Here is a 15779-nt window from a genome sequence, read left to right on the forward strand (position 1 = left end):
TGATTTTTCACCGACATGATTTCCTTTCATTCACCTGTAGCTCTGCCTTACCTGTACAGCTCAAGCCCCTAGCACAGAACGCAGGGGCCGAGGAAAGGCTTCTAAATACATATGAATTCAACAACGAGCGCATTCATTTTGTTGTAAACCATATAAATTACACTCAAAATGTAATAGTTTCTAACAAAATAAAAAGTTGACTCATTTCTTCATACTTAACTTCAAAAATACTATACAAACCTTTATTTACATTGATTAAATCACAACAGGTACATAAAAAGTTGAGGCACTGGTGTCTGTGGCTAATGTTAGTAATCACAGCTCACATAGCAAAGTAACATTAACCTTTTAACTTTGAGCTGTTGCAAAATTACCATTTTAATATCATATATACCATATATTCAGTACTAGTTATGACTTTTTTCTAAAGTAATAATAGAACATGATACCCAGGGAAAAAGAAAATACTTAATAACTTTCCCAAGTGCTAGTAAAAAAGAAACACATTGGTGTACACCTGATTTGAGGGGCGGACATGATTCAGACTATGAGCCATCAGGAGAGCAAAGCAAAGCTTTTTTAAACTGGAAGGACACTCATGCTGTTTTGGTTCAGACCCTTCATCTTTCATACTGGGAAACAATGCTCACAGGGCAAGTGTCACATCATTATGTAATACAGTAAGAAAGATGTCCCAGTTCTCCTACTAACAAACCTAGAATCTTTTCTAATTCATAACAGAGGTTTATACTACAAATACAATCATATTCTTGAAAGATCAAATCAAATATCAAGAAAAACAGATCCATGATAATACTTCAGACTTTAAAAAATCCTAAAGCAATAATTTAATAAAAATGTATGTCAACAACTGTGTTCAAGATAATAGAATCAGTGTGGAATCCAGTGCCGTAAACAGTGATGGCAGCAGTTCACTGGTGCAGTAATTCATTTATATACTTCTGTAGTACTCTGTGTATTGGTTGTGTTTTCATCTGTACTACTTGAATTAAATTTCTTCCATAAAAATTTCTCATTTGATTTCCAAAGAGGAGTTGCTGGCTCTTCTCTCCTTTTGGAGGGCGCTGCTAGAGGTGCTTTTTCACACAGAGTCTCTATTACTGCCAAGTCTGTGAGTTTGTTAAGACTCTCATCGTTCTGCTCATTCAAAATGTCCCAGAAATCTTTTGGTCTCTGTTTTGCTTTTTCCACGGGCCCTGAAAGAACTTGCTTTGGCAGTTGTGTGGGACTGTTCCCATGACTTCTAAAAAGGTCGTCAAGAATAGAGGTATCACCAAGTAAGCTTATCACAGAAGAATTTTCCAGCACTGGATTTTCTATCTTTTTGTTTTCCAATTTCAGAAGGGGTTCTTTTCTTGAAATGCCCATTCTTGTGAGGTCCTGTTTGTCTTTCATGGTATTTTCTAACCTTCTCTCATGTGTTTCAGACTCACTGTTCTGAGAACGGGATGTCACAGTATCTTTCGATGCTTGGCTATTTTTCCCACTGTCAGTCTTTTGAGTAGAACTAACAGGTGATTTCTTAGTTTCTGCATCATTAGAATACACCTCTTCTCTACAGGAACTATGATTTTGAAACTTAATTGATTTTCTTTTATATGTTTTTAGGCTGCAAACTTGAGAAATTTTGTTGGTAGAATCTTTAAACGACAAGGTTTCAGAATCTGACAGCCTTGCTTTTATAAGAGAGTCTCTTTTTTCAGATTTCTTCCTGGTGCACTCTCCTTTCTCAAAGGAAGAAGTGTTGAATTCTGATGCAGAATCCATAAAAAGTTCTTTTACCTCTGGATATTGAGAAGCATAAAAGTCTCTTAGCATTTTCTGTCGTTCTTCTGATGTGGCACTGGTTATATGTTCAGCAAATTCGTTTACAGAAGACGAGTTAAAATAAGAGGCCATTTCTTCAAATTGTTTTCTAAAGATTAAATGAACAAAACTAGTGGTTATTTTCATTACATTTTATTTTGAAATAACTCATCACCAGTAACAGGAAATGTAGAGGCCAAGGAAGGTAATCTTGTTCCTTTAGCATGTCTGCTGAATTCCATAATGAAAATGCATTTTATCCTAGTAGAATGAGGCCTCTTCCCTGATGCTACTGAGAAAAGTATTTTAGCTCACAAAATCATCACTTTGTAAGTTATTTTGATTTATGCTATTGTATTAGGTATTTCTGGGGAATTATGGAGGCCCAGCATGCTACTCCTCCAGTGAGCCAGTGATTTATGACTGACATGAGGATCATGATTTACAGAATCTGTACTTGAAAATCCATATTGTATTCAAGTCCCATGAAATAAAGTTGTCAAAGAAGAATTTTAATGAAAAGAGCAAATTCTGAAAAATTAAGACAGACATTTGTTTTTTTCCCTTCCCTCTCCTTTTCCCCTTCTTCTACAAATACAATATTGAAATCGCATAAGACTTTTTGATGAGCCCAAAGGGAAGTTCTAAACTGATACCCAGATTATTTTTCCCCAGCTGGTATGGACACCTAAGCTAAGAAGTGAGATGCTATTAGAAGTGTGTTGTATTCTTAGTATAAGATACTAATAAAAGCGGTGGTATACATGTATGAGGAAACGGGCCTTCAAGAACCTTGGTAAGATAGAGGCAGAAAGACTTAGGGACCTGGGCATTGAGCCCTGCTCCTTTCCCTAAACGAGGGTGCTATGGACTGAACTGTGCCCCTCCCCCAAATCCTGCTGAAGCCCCCTAACCCAGGACGTAACAGTATTTGGAGTTAGCGCCTTTAGGAGGTAATTAAGGTTAAATGAGGTCATAAGGGTGGGACCCTGATCCAACAGGATTAGTGTCCTTAGAAGAGATGACAGAGAACCCGCACAGTTTCTTTCTCTTCGCCTCTTCCTCTCTGCCACGTGAGGACACAGGGAGATGGTGGCCACCGGCCAGCCAGGAAGAGGGCCCTCACCAGAAACTGAATCAGCTAACTTCTTATTGTTGGCCATCCAGCCTCCAGAACTGTGGAAATGAATTTCTGCTGTTTGAGCCACCCAGTCTATAGTATTTTGTTATTACAATCCAAGCAGACTAAGACAGTGGGTATTGCTTTGCTGATGAAGAGTTTGGGCCAAGAGATAGAACAGCTCAATGTTTATAAATACTCCTTTGAACAAAAGTCATAGAGAGTGAGTGGAGCAGCCCATGATTAAAAGTCCTAAAGTTTTAGAAATTATATTTTATACCATAGTTCCTTAAAACATTCCTTTATTCACTCAACAAATATTTATAGAGTCTGTTATGTGCTAAGCACTATAGCAGGAACTATATAACAGCAAATAAGACTCCGGTTTCTATCTTCAAGGAGTTTACAGTTTACTTGGGGTAGACAAATGCATGAAAATCAAACTAGACTAGAGTGATAAACCCATAATGTAAATTTACCATGAGGTAAATATGGGGCGCTACTGGCATTCATAGAAAGGGAACCTAGGTCAGTGACTGGTGGTAGGCAAGGTGGGTAGAAAAGGCATCTCCTCCTGATAAGTCGGTCAGGTAATGATGAGTGAGAAGTCTCCTGGGGGAGAGAGCGCATGTACAGTCTCAGGTCCAAGATGACCTGGTTCAAAGAGTGGCAGGAGAAACTGCAAGGAAGAGGCTAAAAATCATAGGGGGTCTGTAGGCCAAGTTCAGAAGTTTGAATTTTATCTTATGCACAACAGAATCCTTAGCATAAAAAAAATTACTTTTAATGTATGTAAGTAGGAGCTTCAATGCCACTTTTATTTTTGCCACGCAGACCAGGTTATATAGTTTGTGTTTCCTTTGCTGTTAGTGGTAGACCATAAAGCACACTCACAACTTTCGTTTGTGGCTTCAGATGGGCCCATGGCTTCTAGTCCTCACTACACTATCTTGTTAACTTCCCCAAATCCAGATACTATCCACGCTTTATCAACAGCCACTTTCATCTCCAACAGAATATTTAATAACACATATACATGACTCCAAATTTCTGTCCTGGAAATTGCCAATGTTCTTGTTGGAAAGTAACAAGCATATTCTTAAGAGGTGCCAGTTTTCACTTCACATGAAATAATGAGATATTATTCTGTTTATTAATCATCTTCAAATCCATTTTCATGGCCCTTCTAATAAATATTTGTGCTTGTAAAGATTCAGTGATTGGCCAGGTTACAAGCATGCCTTTTGTTTATCTAAGGCTTGGTGGTGTCAGCAACTGCCAAAGTAACTTCACCTCTGCTGTGCTGGAACCGCGGCCTCAGCGGCGACACTGCGAGCTCTGGGAGGAGAGCTGCTTCTAACCTCGTTTTCTCTGAGTAGTCTGCAAGTACACTAAGCCACGTGGTTGCTGCTTACAGGATAAGCTATAATTCAGTACTTCTTTTTTTTTTTTTTGAGACGGAGTCTGGCTCTGTTGCCCAGGCTGGAGTGCAGTGGCCAGATCTCAGCTCACTGCAAGCTCCGCCTCCCGGGTTTACGCCATTCTCCTGCCTCAGCCTCCCAAGTAGCTGGAACTACAGGCGCCCCCACCACGCCCGGCTAGTTTTTCGTATTTTTTAGTAGAGACGGGGTTTCACCGTGTTAGTCAGGATGGTCTCGATCTCCTGACCTCGTGATCCACCTGTCTCGGCCTCCCAAAGTGCTGGGATTATACAGGCTTGAGCCACCGCACCTGGCCAGGATAAGCTATAATTATCATTCATTTTAGTTTTGCCTTCTAACTGGCTTTCCTAACTCTGGGCCTTCAGAATTTTCTCTAAGAACGTAAGGAACTGTAGGGTACAACCAGGTGGCATAAGCCAGCCACTTTGTGAAGAAAAATTAGTTAACTAGAGTAGACTTCCATAACCCATTTAGTGAAAGGGGGAAAAAAGAAACCAAAGATATGTCTCTTTCAGCAAGTGTATCAAAAGCAGTTATGTATCACGGATACAATTCAAAATTCTCCCTTCCTGGAGGAAGGGAGGTGGAACACAGCTGAATTCATCTTCTGTCTGCCTACGCTTCCGGAAGGAGAGGTAGGACTGAACACTTCATTCAGATGATCATGTGACTGCAGTGGAGGAAGGTGCAGTCTTGATTCTATTGACTAGGACAGTTAATGGAAAATAGGGTGGTAAAATGTACATGGTTGGACGGTTTTAATTCTACATCCCTAATTGGTAACCAAAGCCAATAAGGCACGTAGTGACTGAAACACTTGAACGTGCCACTAGAACTCAACGAAGCTGATGAGTCTGTCATTGCTCTGCCCACAGCTCCGGATGCGTATGCAGCGTGCCGTACGGCATCGTGTCCATTCCAAAAGCAAACTCCCCACACAGCAGGTGCTGTATCAGTCACTTTCACAATGCTGATGACAATGTTTGATCTGGTGCTGGAGCTGAAGGATTTCATCAGGCCGGACAGATCAATTGCTGGAGAGAAAGGCAAAATAAAAATAGCACCATGGTGCATGCCTGACTGGAAAACCATGGGTAATTTACCACCAAGTGCAAGGTTGTGAAGGCTGCCTTCTTGCTCATCTATCATGCTGTGTGCAAGCCCAGCTGTAACCCGATGCAGCAGATAAGCAAAAGACTCAGTGCCCTCCTCTCAGCCGTCAAGCCAGGAGGCACCACAACCTCCGTCGAACTCAACCCAGCAGTGACTTCAACAAAGCCACAGCATGACTAGCTAGCACGGGCCCTGACATCAAGCTGACACGATCACTCTTTCAACCTGGTGCCAATCCTAACCTTGGGGTCACTGACTGAGCCTTCATAAGTCAGTGTAAGCTCATCGCAACCTTTTCTGAAATGACCTCATATGTCACAATGTGAAGTTTCACTGAGGAAGGATTCAATCGTGCCTCACTGCTCCCTGGTGCAGGTTGTGACATAATGAAATTCATGAGCATTGAAGGACGACTCACTGAGAAACATGAGGAAGAACTCTTTCTATTTCCTAGTCTTCCTTCTGACTCAGAGGGCACAAAGAATTAGCACCTGCAAAGTTCCCTGCTCTCTGTAAGGTTGCAAATGCATGGAAAAGAAAGCTAGATACTTCCTTCAGAGACTGCCAGTCAACAAAGGAGTTCCCTCCAAACTTATTCATCATGATGTTGAAGAGGCAGTTTCCAAACCACTTCTTAAGAAGGCACTGATGAGCAAAGAAGATGAAGGAGGACTATAAGCAGCATACAATATATCTAGGGAAGAGATTCAAGTTGCAGCTACGTTGAAGCCCGGAACAGAACAAACCGTGTCCTAACATGGCTCTTGGAGGCAATCGAGAACAGAGAACGCATGCAAACTTGGGGGGAAAAAGGTATATGGTCAGCCTCCTGGCAAAATATTTGCCCAAAGTGAAAAGGCACACTCCGCAAAAATCCTGGTTGCGGGTCCGTCTGTGGGAGGCACGCTGTGTGGCAGTGTGGGGGGTGTTCACCTTTCCGTGCAACCACAGACAGCTGAGAGCCATACTCCAACAAGCCACGCTAGCACTCCAAAGAGCTAGGGGACAAGCTCTTCCCCGGGCAGCTGAGGAACTGGCTGCCTGGGAGTCGCCAAACCCCTGCAGGAAGTATTTTGAACTCACAGAGCCAGAGACATTTCCCACTGCCCCCAGAAGCCAGCAGGGCCAGCCCGACCACGCCCCCCATGCCTGTTCACTGCCGTCATCCATCACCACTGGCCTCTCATCTCCTCCTACTGTACATCTTGATCTAATCCAATCCCTCACCCTTCCAAGCCATCCCTCGGTGCCCCCGGAACCAACAGTCCCCCGAGTCTTCTACTTCTATGCTGAATGGTCCTGTGCTCTGATGATACTGCCTCTTCCCATGCAGCCCTTGCAAGGCAAGGATCTTGCATCTCATGGCTCTCCAACCTCAGGGTTAGTGCTTCTAGACACTGCTGCTTCCAGACCATTCTTTTCTTAGAAAACTCCTTCCCCTCTTTAACATTTATGCCATCCAGCTAAACTGTTCTCTCCTTAATCTTAAGTGACCCCTTCGTTGCTTCCTGCTAGCAGCTAAACTCTCAAGATTCTGGATTAATCTTGCTTCCCACCCCATCTCTTGCCATCATTCTTGGTAACATCAATATCCATGTGGATGTCCCGCCCAATCAATACCTGGCCCACCACTTTCTTTAGCTCACCTCCAAACTCATCTCAACTCCATGTTAGCCCCCTACTCCCAAGTTTATAAATTGCCATTGTCATTACCATCAACAGCTCAACCTCCAGTCCCTGACTCAGTCATCTCAGGCTCCCGCTCAGCTGCTTGATGATCGCCCACAACAGCAATGCCGGGGGATATGCTGGTAACTCAAGTCCTCAAATTCACGGACTCTTGTGCTTTTGCACGATCCATCAGCCTCCCTTGTCCAGCTTAGGTTTAACTTTATAATCACTCCTTTACAAACATTCTATAGCTTCCTTGCTTCTCTCTCCCTTCATTCTAACCCCTGGGCAGACCCAGCCATCTCTCTACTTGTGTCTGCAACAGAGCAACTGAAGCTTGCTGAATAAAATATGCAAACTGGACAGATGATTTTCCTGAAATTATTCTCAAATGGGAACTTAACGCCATCCAGAAATTCTAGTCCCATTAAGCCTACTTTCCTACTTTATAAATGATTTGTTTCCTAACTTCTCTCTCCCTAAATCTTTCTCTTTCTGAACTTAGGGCTTCAGTTCTCAATTCACTGAGAAAATGTCACATCTGTGCCTGTGTTTGTCCCTTCTCTTTCAATGCCTCTCAAAGGCCAGACCATGGCCTGTGGTTTGGGTACCGCCCTCCACTGCTTCCAGGCCCTCCCTCTTTCTGTTTTCACCTCTCTGACATGATCTCCTTTTTTCCTACAAGTCTTTTCCCTCAACACACAACGGGTTCTGCTATCTCAACTCTAAGACCCGCAATGCCCTCTGGCTGCTGCTACTTTTTACATTCAAACTTATAGCTCTGGCCACCTCCCACCAGCAGGCACCTGCCCACTGCTTCCATCCAAACTTACAGCACCTGCCACCTCCCGCCAGGGCCTGTGCACTGCTTCCCAGGCTGCTCCTGCCAAGGTGCCTGCTGAGTGCTCTGCTACTACCTCCAGTGGGCAGTTTCCCACGTCATCTGCTTCTGGTTCTCAGCAGTATTTGATAAAGTTAAGAACTCCTTCCCTTTAAGACCCTCTCACTACTCCTGGACTTCAGGACCTGACACTGTGCCTCTTACACCTCCCTCCAGGAGGAGCTGCTGCCTCCAGTCTGTGTCCTGGGGCTTCTCTCCTCCTCTCTGTGCTCTGTTCCTAGGCTGCAAACATAGTCTCACAGTTCTGAAGACCATTTATAAACTCTATGCTGATGACTCCCAAATTTAAATCATTAATTGAATCCCCAAACCAGAAGTAGCTCATACATACACTGCCTATTGAACCTTTCCACAGAATGTCACATTTCATATGAGCAAAAGGGAACTCTTGATTTTTTTCCTCTCTGAACTTGTTTCTCTCTGGTTTTCCCCATTCAGTACCTCCACTCTGTTGCTCAAGACAGAAAGAAGTAATCTTCTTCTCTCTCTTTCCCGAACCAGTCCATCACCAAATTGAATTCATCCACTTGGCTCTATCCTCATGGCAACCACTCTGGTGCAAACCCCCATCACTGAGTTCCTTCTCATCTACCCTTGTTCATTCTGCCCTCCTCCACAGGGAAGCTGGAACTGTCTTTCAAAAAGATACATCAGATCGTGCCATTCTTCAACAGTTTTCCACTGCACTTGGAACAAAATCCAAAGTCTTTCTGTAGCCTCCAAGGGTTGGCACGCTCCAGCCCCGCCTGCGTCTCTACCCTCCATCTCATGCTACTCTCTGCTTGGTTTATTCTGCACTAAGGTCACCAGTCTTCTCTCAGCTCCTTGACCACACCAAACCTGTTCCCTCCTTGGAGATGCTCCTACTTTGGTTCTTTGCATGGTTATCCTTCAGCTCTTAACACAAATGCTACCTGTGTAGACAGTCTTCCCTGACTTCCCAAAAGAAAGGTGGTTCCACATCCCCTCCCCATTCTATTATTCTCTTTCTCTTTTTTCTTATAACACACCATTTTATAATTATTTGTAGGTTTACTTTTTAAAACTTTATGGTTTGATGCCAACCTCATTCCTCTGTAGTGCAGGCTCTACATCTGTCCTTTTTTCACACTGTATATTCAAGACTCAGCACAACGCCTGGGCATATATTAGGTGCTCAAAATATATTCATTGACTGAATGAATAAAATGTACTTAAGTATTTCATTTCTTTGTATAACATGATTTCCCTTTTTATGGTAATCAATTCAGGGATTAGCCTTCTAACAACATCTAAAACATTTGCAATTTATTTTTGAAATTCAGATTTTTCTGAAATATTCAGATGTCAGTTATGGTTATAATCCAAATATTTGTATATTTTACTACCAAGCTACATTTCTCTTCAGAATTATTCTCCAAGTCTAGTGTTGTCAGAGACGATGTACCTGCGGATTCCTTTTGGTGTTTCTCCAATTATGAAGGTGGTCTGGTTTGTACGGTAGACTTTTTTCTTCTTTTGGCTCACAGGGTGTGAAATGTAAAGAGGAAGTGAAATGCTGCCTTCGCTCGGTTGCTGGCCTTTCTTTGTGTGTGGCAATGTATTTGCATTCACCTTTTCTTTATATGTCTGAAAAAAAGAAAGGAAACAAAAGCTATGTCTGAAAACATAGTCACTGTTGGTCAAATAACGAGAATGTCACACTCTTTATAATGAAGTAAATCACATTCCCCAACTGACATCAACGTCAGAAGATGTTAACCTAGGTCTTTAAGAAAATGACACAGGAAAAAATTATTTTATACCTTTAAGATATAAAAGTATTGGCAATAACATGTTATTTCCGTTGTCAAGACTCGGGCATACTGATACATATGTTGATATCTACTATACCAAAGGATAAAAATTAATGATTATATACACTATGGCATAAACATGGGATATCTAAAATTTTCTAATTTAATAATTGCAAAATTATTAAGCAGTCTTTCAGTTGTCTAATTTCATATAATGCATAAATGTAAAAAATAGCAATCTTTATGTAATAAATAAATAAGAAACCATAAATCTTACATTTATTTCAACCTCTGCTGGGTTGCAAGAATATTTAGTGATTTTGAGATGCTAACTACAGTTGGCTGAATTATAGATGGAATCATAATCGTTTTACAGAGACCATGAATTGCCTGTCTAACAAATTTTACTGACAGTGAGTCAAGAAAAATAAACTTTATATATAGTCCCAGTTTTCCCGACAAGATGATACAGTATGAATAGGTAGAGAGTCCTCATCCTATTCCAAAAAGAGAAATACTAAATACAATTTAACAGTAACAACAACAAAATTACACTGGAGCTCAAAAGTAAGCAAGCAGAATGTCTAGGTGCCCCGAACAAGGAAGTCCCACAGTGGTGAGCAGGAGCTGAAGCTCAGCAGCCCTAGTAGGGTCGGTCCTTAAGTTATAGTCTACAGCACTCATGTGGAGAGCGGAGATGGAAACGCGGTTTAACTCCCTGCACTAAACAACAAAGAAACACAAAACAGGAATGAGGAGTCAAATTTGCAAATTAAAGCCAGGAAAGCCAAACCTGGGACACAGGCTAGGAGCAGACCACTTTCTTACTCTAGATAGAAAGAATCACTGGTGACGAACAGGAATGCCCAGCCAGTGCCACGTGTGGAATGTGATTTTGTACCACCTGGTGGTATGGGAACTCTAAGCTCAAAATCAACATAATTTGTCCAGAACTAGTGAAAACCACAGATCTCAATCAGGGGTGAATAAAAAATATACCATGGGAAGACTGCCATAAGCCAGAGAATGCTTTTGATTCCAATGAAAACAGGAGGAGTTCAGACAAAAATTATCAAGAACATATAAAACCTACCATCATGAAGTTGAGCATATGTAACAAATATAAGAACTGAAATCTGAGGAATTACCTATAATAAAGCAATCTGAAAAGATATTCATTTATGAATAAATAAACACATGACAGAATCTCACTCTGTCACCCAGGCTGGAGTGCAGTGCCATGATCACAGCTCACTGCAGTTGATAAATTGGAAGGATAAAATTACTCAGAATGAAGTGCAGAGACTAAAAAAAATAGGGAAGTTAAGAGACGGAAGACATAGCAAAGTTTCTAAGATGCCAGGAGAGAATGGAGAAAATGGAAGAGATAATGCCAGAGACCTGTAAAAGAAAGGAATCCTCAAACTGAAAAAGGAGAAAGAATCCCTAGTAGGAAAAATGAAAATAAATCTGTATTTTGTTATATCACAGATAAAGGGCATACCTTAAAAACTACCAGAGAAAGAGGATAAGACATCCTACAAAGAAATGCCAAATTACTCCAGGCACGGTGGCTCACACTTGTAATCCCAGTACTTTGGGAGGCTGAGGCGGACAGATTGCTTTAAGCCCAGGATTTCAAGGCCAGCCTGGGCAATGTGGCAAAACCTTTTCTCTACAAAAAAAATACAAAAACTAGCTTGCTGTGGTGGCATGCCCCTGTAGTCCCAGCTACTCTGGAGACTGAGGTGGCAGGATGGCTTGAGCCCAGGAGGCAGAAGTTGCAGTGAGCCAAGTTCGTGCCACTGCATTCCAGCCTGGGTGACAGAGCCAGACCATGTCTCAGGAAAACAACCAACCAACCAACCAACAAAAGCCAAACTAACATCAGGCTTCTCATTAACATCACAATCCTATCCACCAAAAGAAAATGGGGTATCTTCAACATGCAGAGAAAAAAAAAAAAACCTGTCAACCTAGAATTCTATACCCAGTTAAACTATCATGTAAGAACTTTTCAGACATACAAAGACTACTAGAATTCATTAGATTCTTGCTATTGATATACTTTTTTTTTTTTTTTTTTTTTTTGAGATAGGGTCTTATTCTTTTGTGCAGGCTGGAGTGCAGTGGTGTAACCATAGCTCACTGCAGTCTCAAACTCCTGGGCTCAAGTGATCCTCCCACCTCAGCCTCCCGAGTAGTGGGGACTGCAGGCATGAGTCCACAGGCCGAGCTAATTTTTGTATCATTTTATAGACACAGGGTCTTGCTATGTTGCCCAGATTGGCATGGGTAACATAGCAAGACCCTGGGTTCAAAAGCAATCCTTCTGCCTCAACCTCCCAAAAGTGTTGGGATTATAGAGTGAGCCACTGTGCCTGGTCTTTTTTTTTCTTTTTAATAGAAGTTCAATGGGATTTAAGCAGTGATACATTCAATGAATGTGGGCAAGGAATGGCTTTTAATTCCACAAATATTTACTAAGCACCTATTACATTCCTGCCAACATGCTATGCATTTGAGATACAAAGATATTTATATATACAAAGATTATTCCCCCTACCCTTAAGGGATTTAAAAGTAACAAGCCATTTAAAAAATACGATATGTTTATCTTTTTTCTTTTTTGTATAAGACATTTTCCTCTATAACTTATATTCCGGTTCATTTCATTGAAACTGACAAAAACAAGTATATGTTCTTTAGTAACGAACCATTTCTAAGGAAAATTGACATCTTCAAAAGCTACTTGGTTCAGATGGACAAACACAAAATGCCAGGTGGTCAGGCTGAACCAGGGCTTTATATCAGTAATGTTAAAAATACTTTCCTTAAAAATATATTTTAAAAAATTGTAACTGGGCCAGGTGCAGTGGCTCATGCCTGTAATCCTAGCACTTTGGGAGGCCAAGGCGGGCGGATCATGAGGTCAGGAGATCGAGACCATCCTGGCCAACATGGTGAAACCCCATCTCTACCAAAAATACAAAAATTGGCTGGGAGTGGTGGTGAGTGCCTGTAATCCCAGCTACTCGGGAGGCTGAGGCAGGAGAATAACTTGAGCCAGGGAGTCGGAGGTTGCAGTGAGCCAAGATCACGTCACTGCACTCCAGCCTGGCAACAGAGTGAGACACCGTCTCAAAAAAAAAAAAAAAAAATTGTATCTTAAAACATTAATGGAAAGAAAAATGTTGTTAAAGTTTGAAAGATATTTGATGCATTTATTTTCCATCACAAAACAAAATGAACACTAAAAGTTCCTAATACAAAGACTCATCATCCTAGCATACCCCCAAGAAATAATCATTCATTACTATGAGATGAGATGATATTGCTTACATGAAGGTAAAGGGAGTAAGCAGAAAGAGAAGGAACTGGGCCAACCAAGAAAATTCCATTCTCATATTTTGCAACTTCTGAAGCCATAGAGAAATCATGCCAAGGGAATGGCAATTGTCAATTATTTACTTGTTTACTCTGGGTCTTTATGACCCTGGTAGCATTGCAAAGCTCACATGTATACAGATACAGTTTTCTTAAATCAGTTTCATAACTTCTTTAGGAAAATTCAGCTTTTGCAACCATAGTTATTAGACATGTGGATCTTTAATTTTTTGCCAAACATTCCACATTTTAAAATCTGATTCTTTTAGGCAATAATAAATTTCTTTTTTTTTGGAGATGGAGTTTCACTCTGTCTCCTGATCTCAGCTCACTGTAAGCTCCGCCTCCTGGGTTCACGCCATTCTCCTGCCTCAGCCTCCTGAGTAGCTGGGACTACAGGCGCCCGCCACGACGCCCAGCTAATTTTTTTGTATTTTTAGTAGAGACCGGGTTTCACCATGTTAGCCAGGATGGTCTCAATCTCCTGACCTTGTGATCTGCCTGCCTCAGCCTCCCAAAGTGCTGGGATTACAGGTGTGAGCCACCGTGCCTGGCCAGGAAAATCATTCTTATTTAACATGGGCTCAACAGCTATCTTTTATTTTTAAAAATCTAGTTTCATATTTTCATTTTAGCAGGAAACTTTTAACATTTTACTGAAACAAGGCTGTGAAACAAAAGAGTTACATTAAAAATAGATTTTAGGAATCAATGTGCCATTTAGGCTTATTCTGAATGAAAGCTCTAAAGGTTACATGTATAAACTATGTATGGGTTGGGGGCAGTGTACTGGATTAGTTTCCTATTGCTGCCGTAACAGTATCACAACATTAGTGGCTTAAAACAATATAAATTCATTATCTTATACTTCTGTAGGTCAGAAGCTTGACATGGGTCTCACTAAGCTAAAGTCGAGATGTTGGCAGGGCTGCATCCCTTTTTGAAGGCTCTGGGATAATGAATTTCTTTGCTTTTCCAGCTCCTGGTGGCTGCCCACAATCCTTGTCTTGTGGTCCCCTTCAAAAGCTAGCAACCCTTCCTCTCTGTTCTTCAGAGTCACATCACCCTCTCGCCACAGCCGGGAAAGGTGCTCTGCTTTTAATAACTAACGTGATTAGATTGGGCCCATCCAGATAATCCAGGATCAAAGCGGGTTAATTAACATCCTTAACTGCATACATCCAACTGACCCATCTCAAGGTCAGCTGACTCAACCTAAATTGCATCTACAACCTTAATTCCTTTTCCTGTTTGCTGGGTAATGTAATGTATTCATAGGTTCCAGAAATGAGTCAACAGACATCTTTGAGGGGGCCATTAATTGTTTTTCACTGGCAGGGAGAGTGGGGGTCTTAACCTGGGTCCACTGACCCTCCAAATGTTCAGCAGATGGGTTTCAGGGACTTCAGAAAGCGTTATCGATGAATCCCCTGAAGCTGTATTTACACATTTGAGCATGAACACATTTTTTCAAAAAAAGAGCCCATGGCTTTAATCATGTTCTTAAAGGTGTATGTGGCCAGAAAGAGTTGAAAAACCGCTGTTTTAAGCAGCAGTGCCATTGGTATAGTTTTCAAATATTCTTGTTTTTTGAAAAACCATATCTACTTTATAAACATTTTAGTGCTCGTTAGAAAAGTTTGTTTCATTAAAATAGTAGTCAATCTTTCACAATAAATGGTACAAGATAAATAATGCTGCAGTGCAGTTGCTATTGTAGTGACAATTATAACTTACTATAGTAGATTTGGTTCTGGACCACCACCACAAATTTTTTGGTTTCTTAGTACATATAAAAATTATGGTTACACTATATTGTAGTCTATTAGGTGTGCATACATTATGCCACTGCTTTATCAACTAAGTTTATGTAACATTCTAAATTCTTTGTTGCTATTGCAACAATGCTCACAGCATCTTCACTAGGATAGAGTCCATTTTAAGAAACCACTTTCTTTGCTCATCCGTAAGAAGCAATTCCTTACCTATTAAAGTTTTATCACGAGATTGCAGCAGTTCAGTTCCATCTTCAGGCTCCCATTTCTAATTCTTGTTCTCTTGCTGTTTCCACCACATCTGCAGTTAGTTCCCCCACTAAAGTCTTGAATCTCTCAAAGTCATCCATGAGAGGTGGAATCAACTTCTTCCAAACTTCTGTTAATGTAGATATTCTGACACGCTCCCATGAATCAAAGATGTTTTAAATGGCATCTAAAATGGTGACTCCTTTCCAGAAGCTTAACAACTGACTATGCCCAGGTCCACCAGAGAAATCATTATTGATGCCATTTATAGTCTTACGAAACTTATTTTCTTTCTTTTCAAATTTAATTTTTAGAGATGGGGTCTCACCAAGTGGACCAGGCTGGTCTTGAACTCCTGGTTTCAAGTGATTCTCCCAGGTCAGCCTCCTGAGTAGCTAGAACTACAGGCATGTGCCACTGTGCCTGGCTCTGTATTTCTTAAATAAGAAAGCCAAAATTACTCCTTGATCCATGGTGTTAGCAGGCATGAAAACAACATTCATTTCCTTGTACATCTCC

General features: G+C 41.2%; 1 protein-coding gene across 13 annotated transcripts in view; it reads right to left on the reverse strand.

Annotated features, from left to right (window-relative positions):
- Window positions 1-218: 218 nt before the first annotated feature.
- The window catches only part of ERCC6L2 (ERCC excision repair 6 like 2), a 131815-nt gene continuing 116254 nt past the window's right edge, over window positions 219-15779 (reverse strand). For 10 of the 13 annotated variants that reach the window (XM_015118107.3, XM_028835400.2, XM_015118106.3 and 7 more), the window contains 2 exons: window positions 9501-9682; window positions 219-1936 (listed from right to left, as the gene is read on the reverse strand). In XM_015118107.3, coding sequence (XP_014973593.2) covers window positions 949-1936; window positions 9501-9682 — 1170 coding nt within the window. In that variant the 3' untranslated portion in view covers window positions 219-948. Of the gene's footprint in view, window positions 5424-9500; window positions 9683-15779 lie in introns of all 13 variants that reach the window. The other 3 variants (XM_077966724.1, XM_077966725.1, XM_015118112.3) reach the window with 2 other exon arrangements.

The sequence above is a fragment of the Macaca mulatta genome, chromosome 15 (genome assembly GCF_049350105.2).
Source record: "Macaca mulatta isolate MMU2019108-1 chromosome 15, T2T-MMU8v2.0, whole genome shotgun sequence".
Lineage (NCBI taxonomy): Eukaryota > Metazoa > Chordata > Mammalia > Primates > Cercopithecidae > Macaca > Macaca mulatta.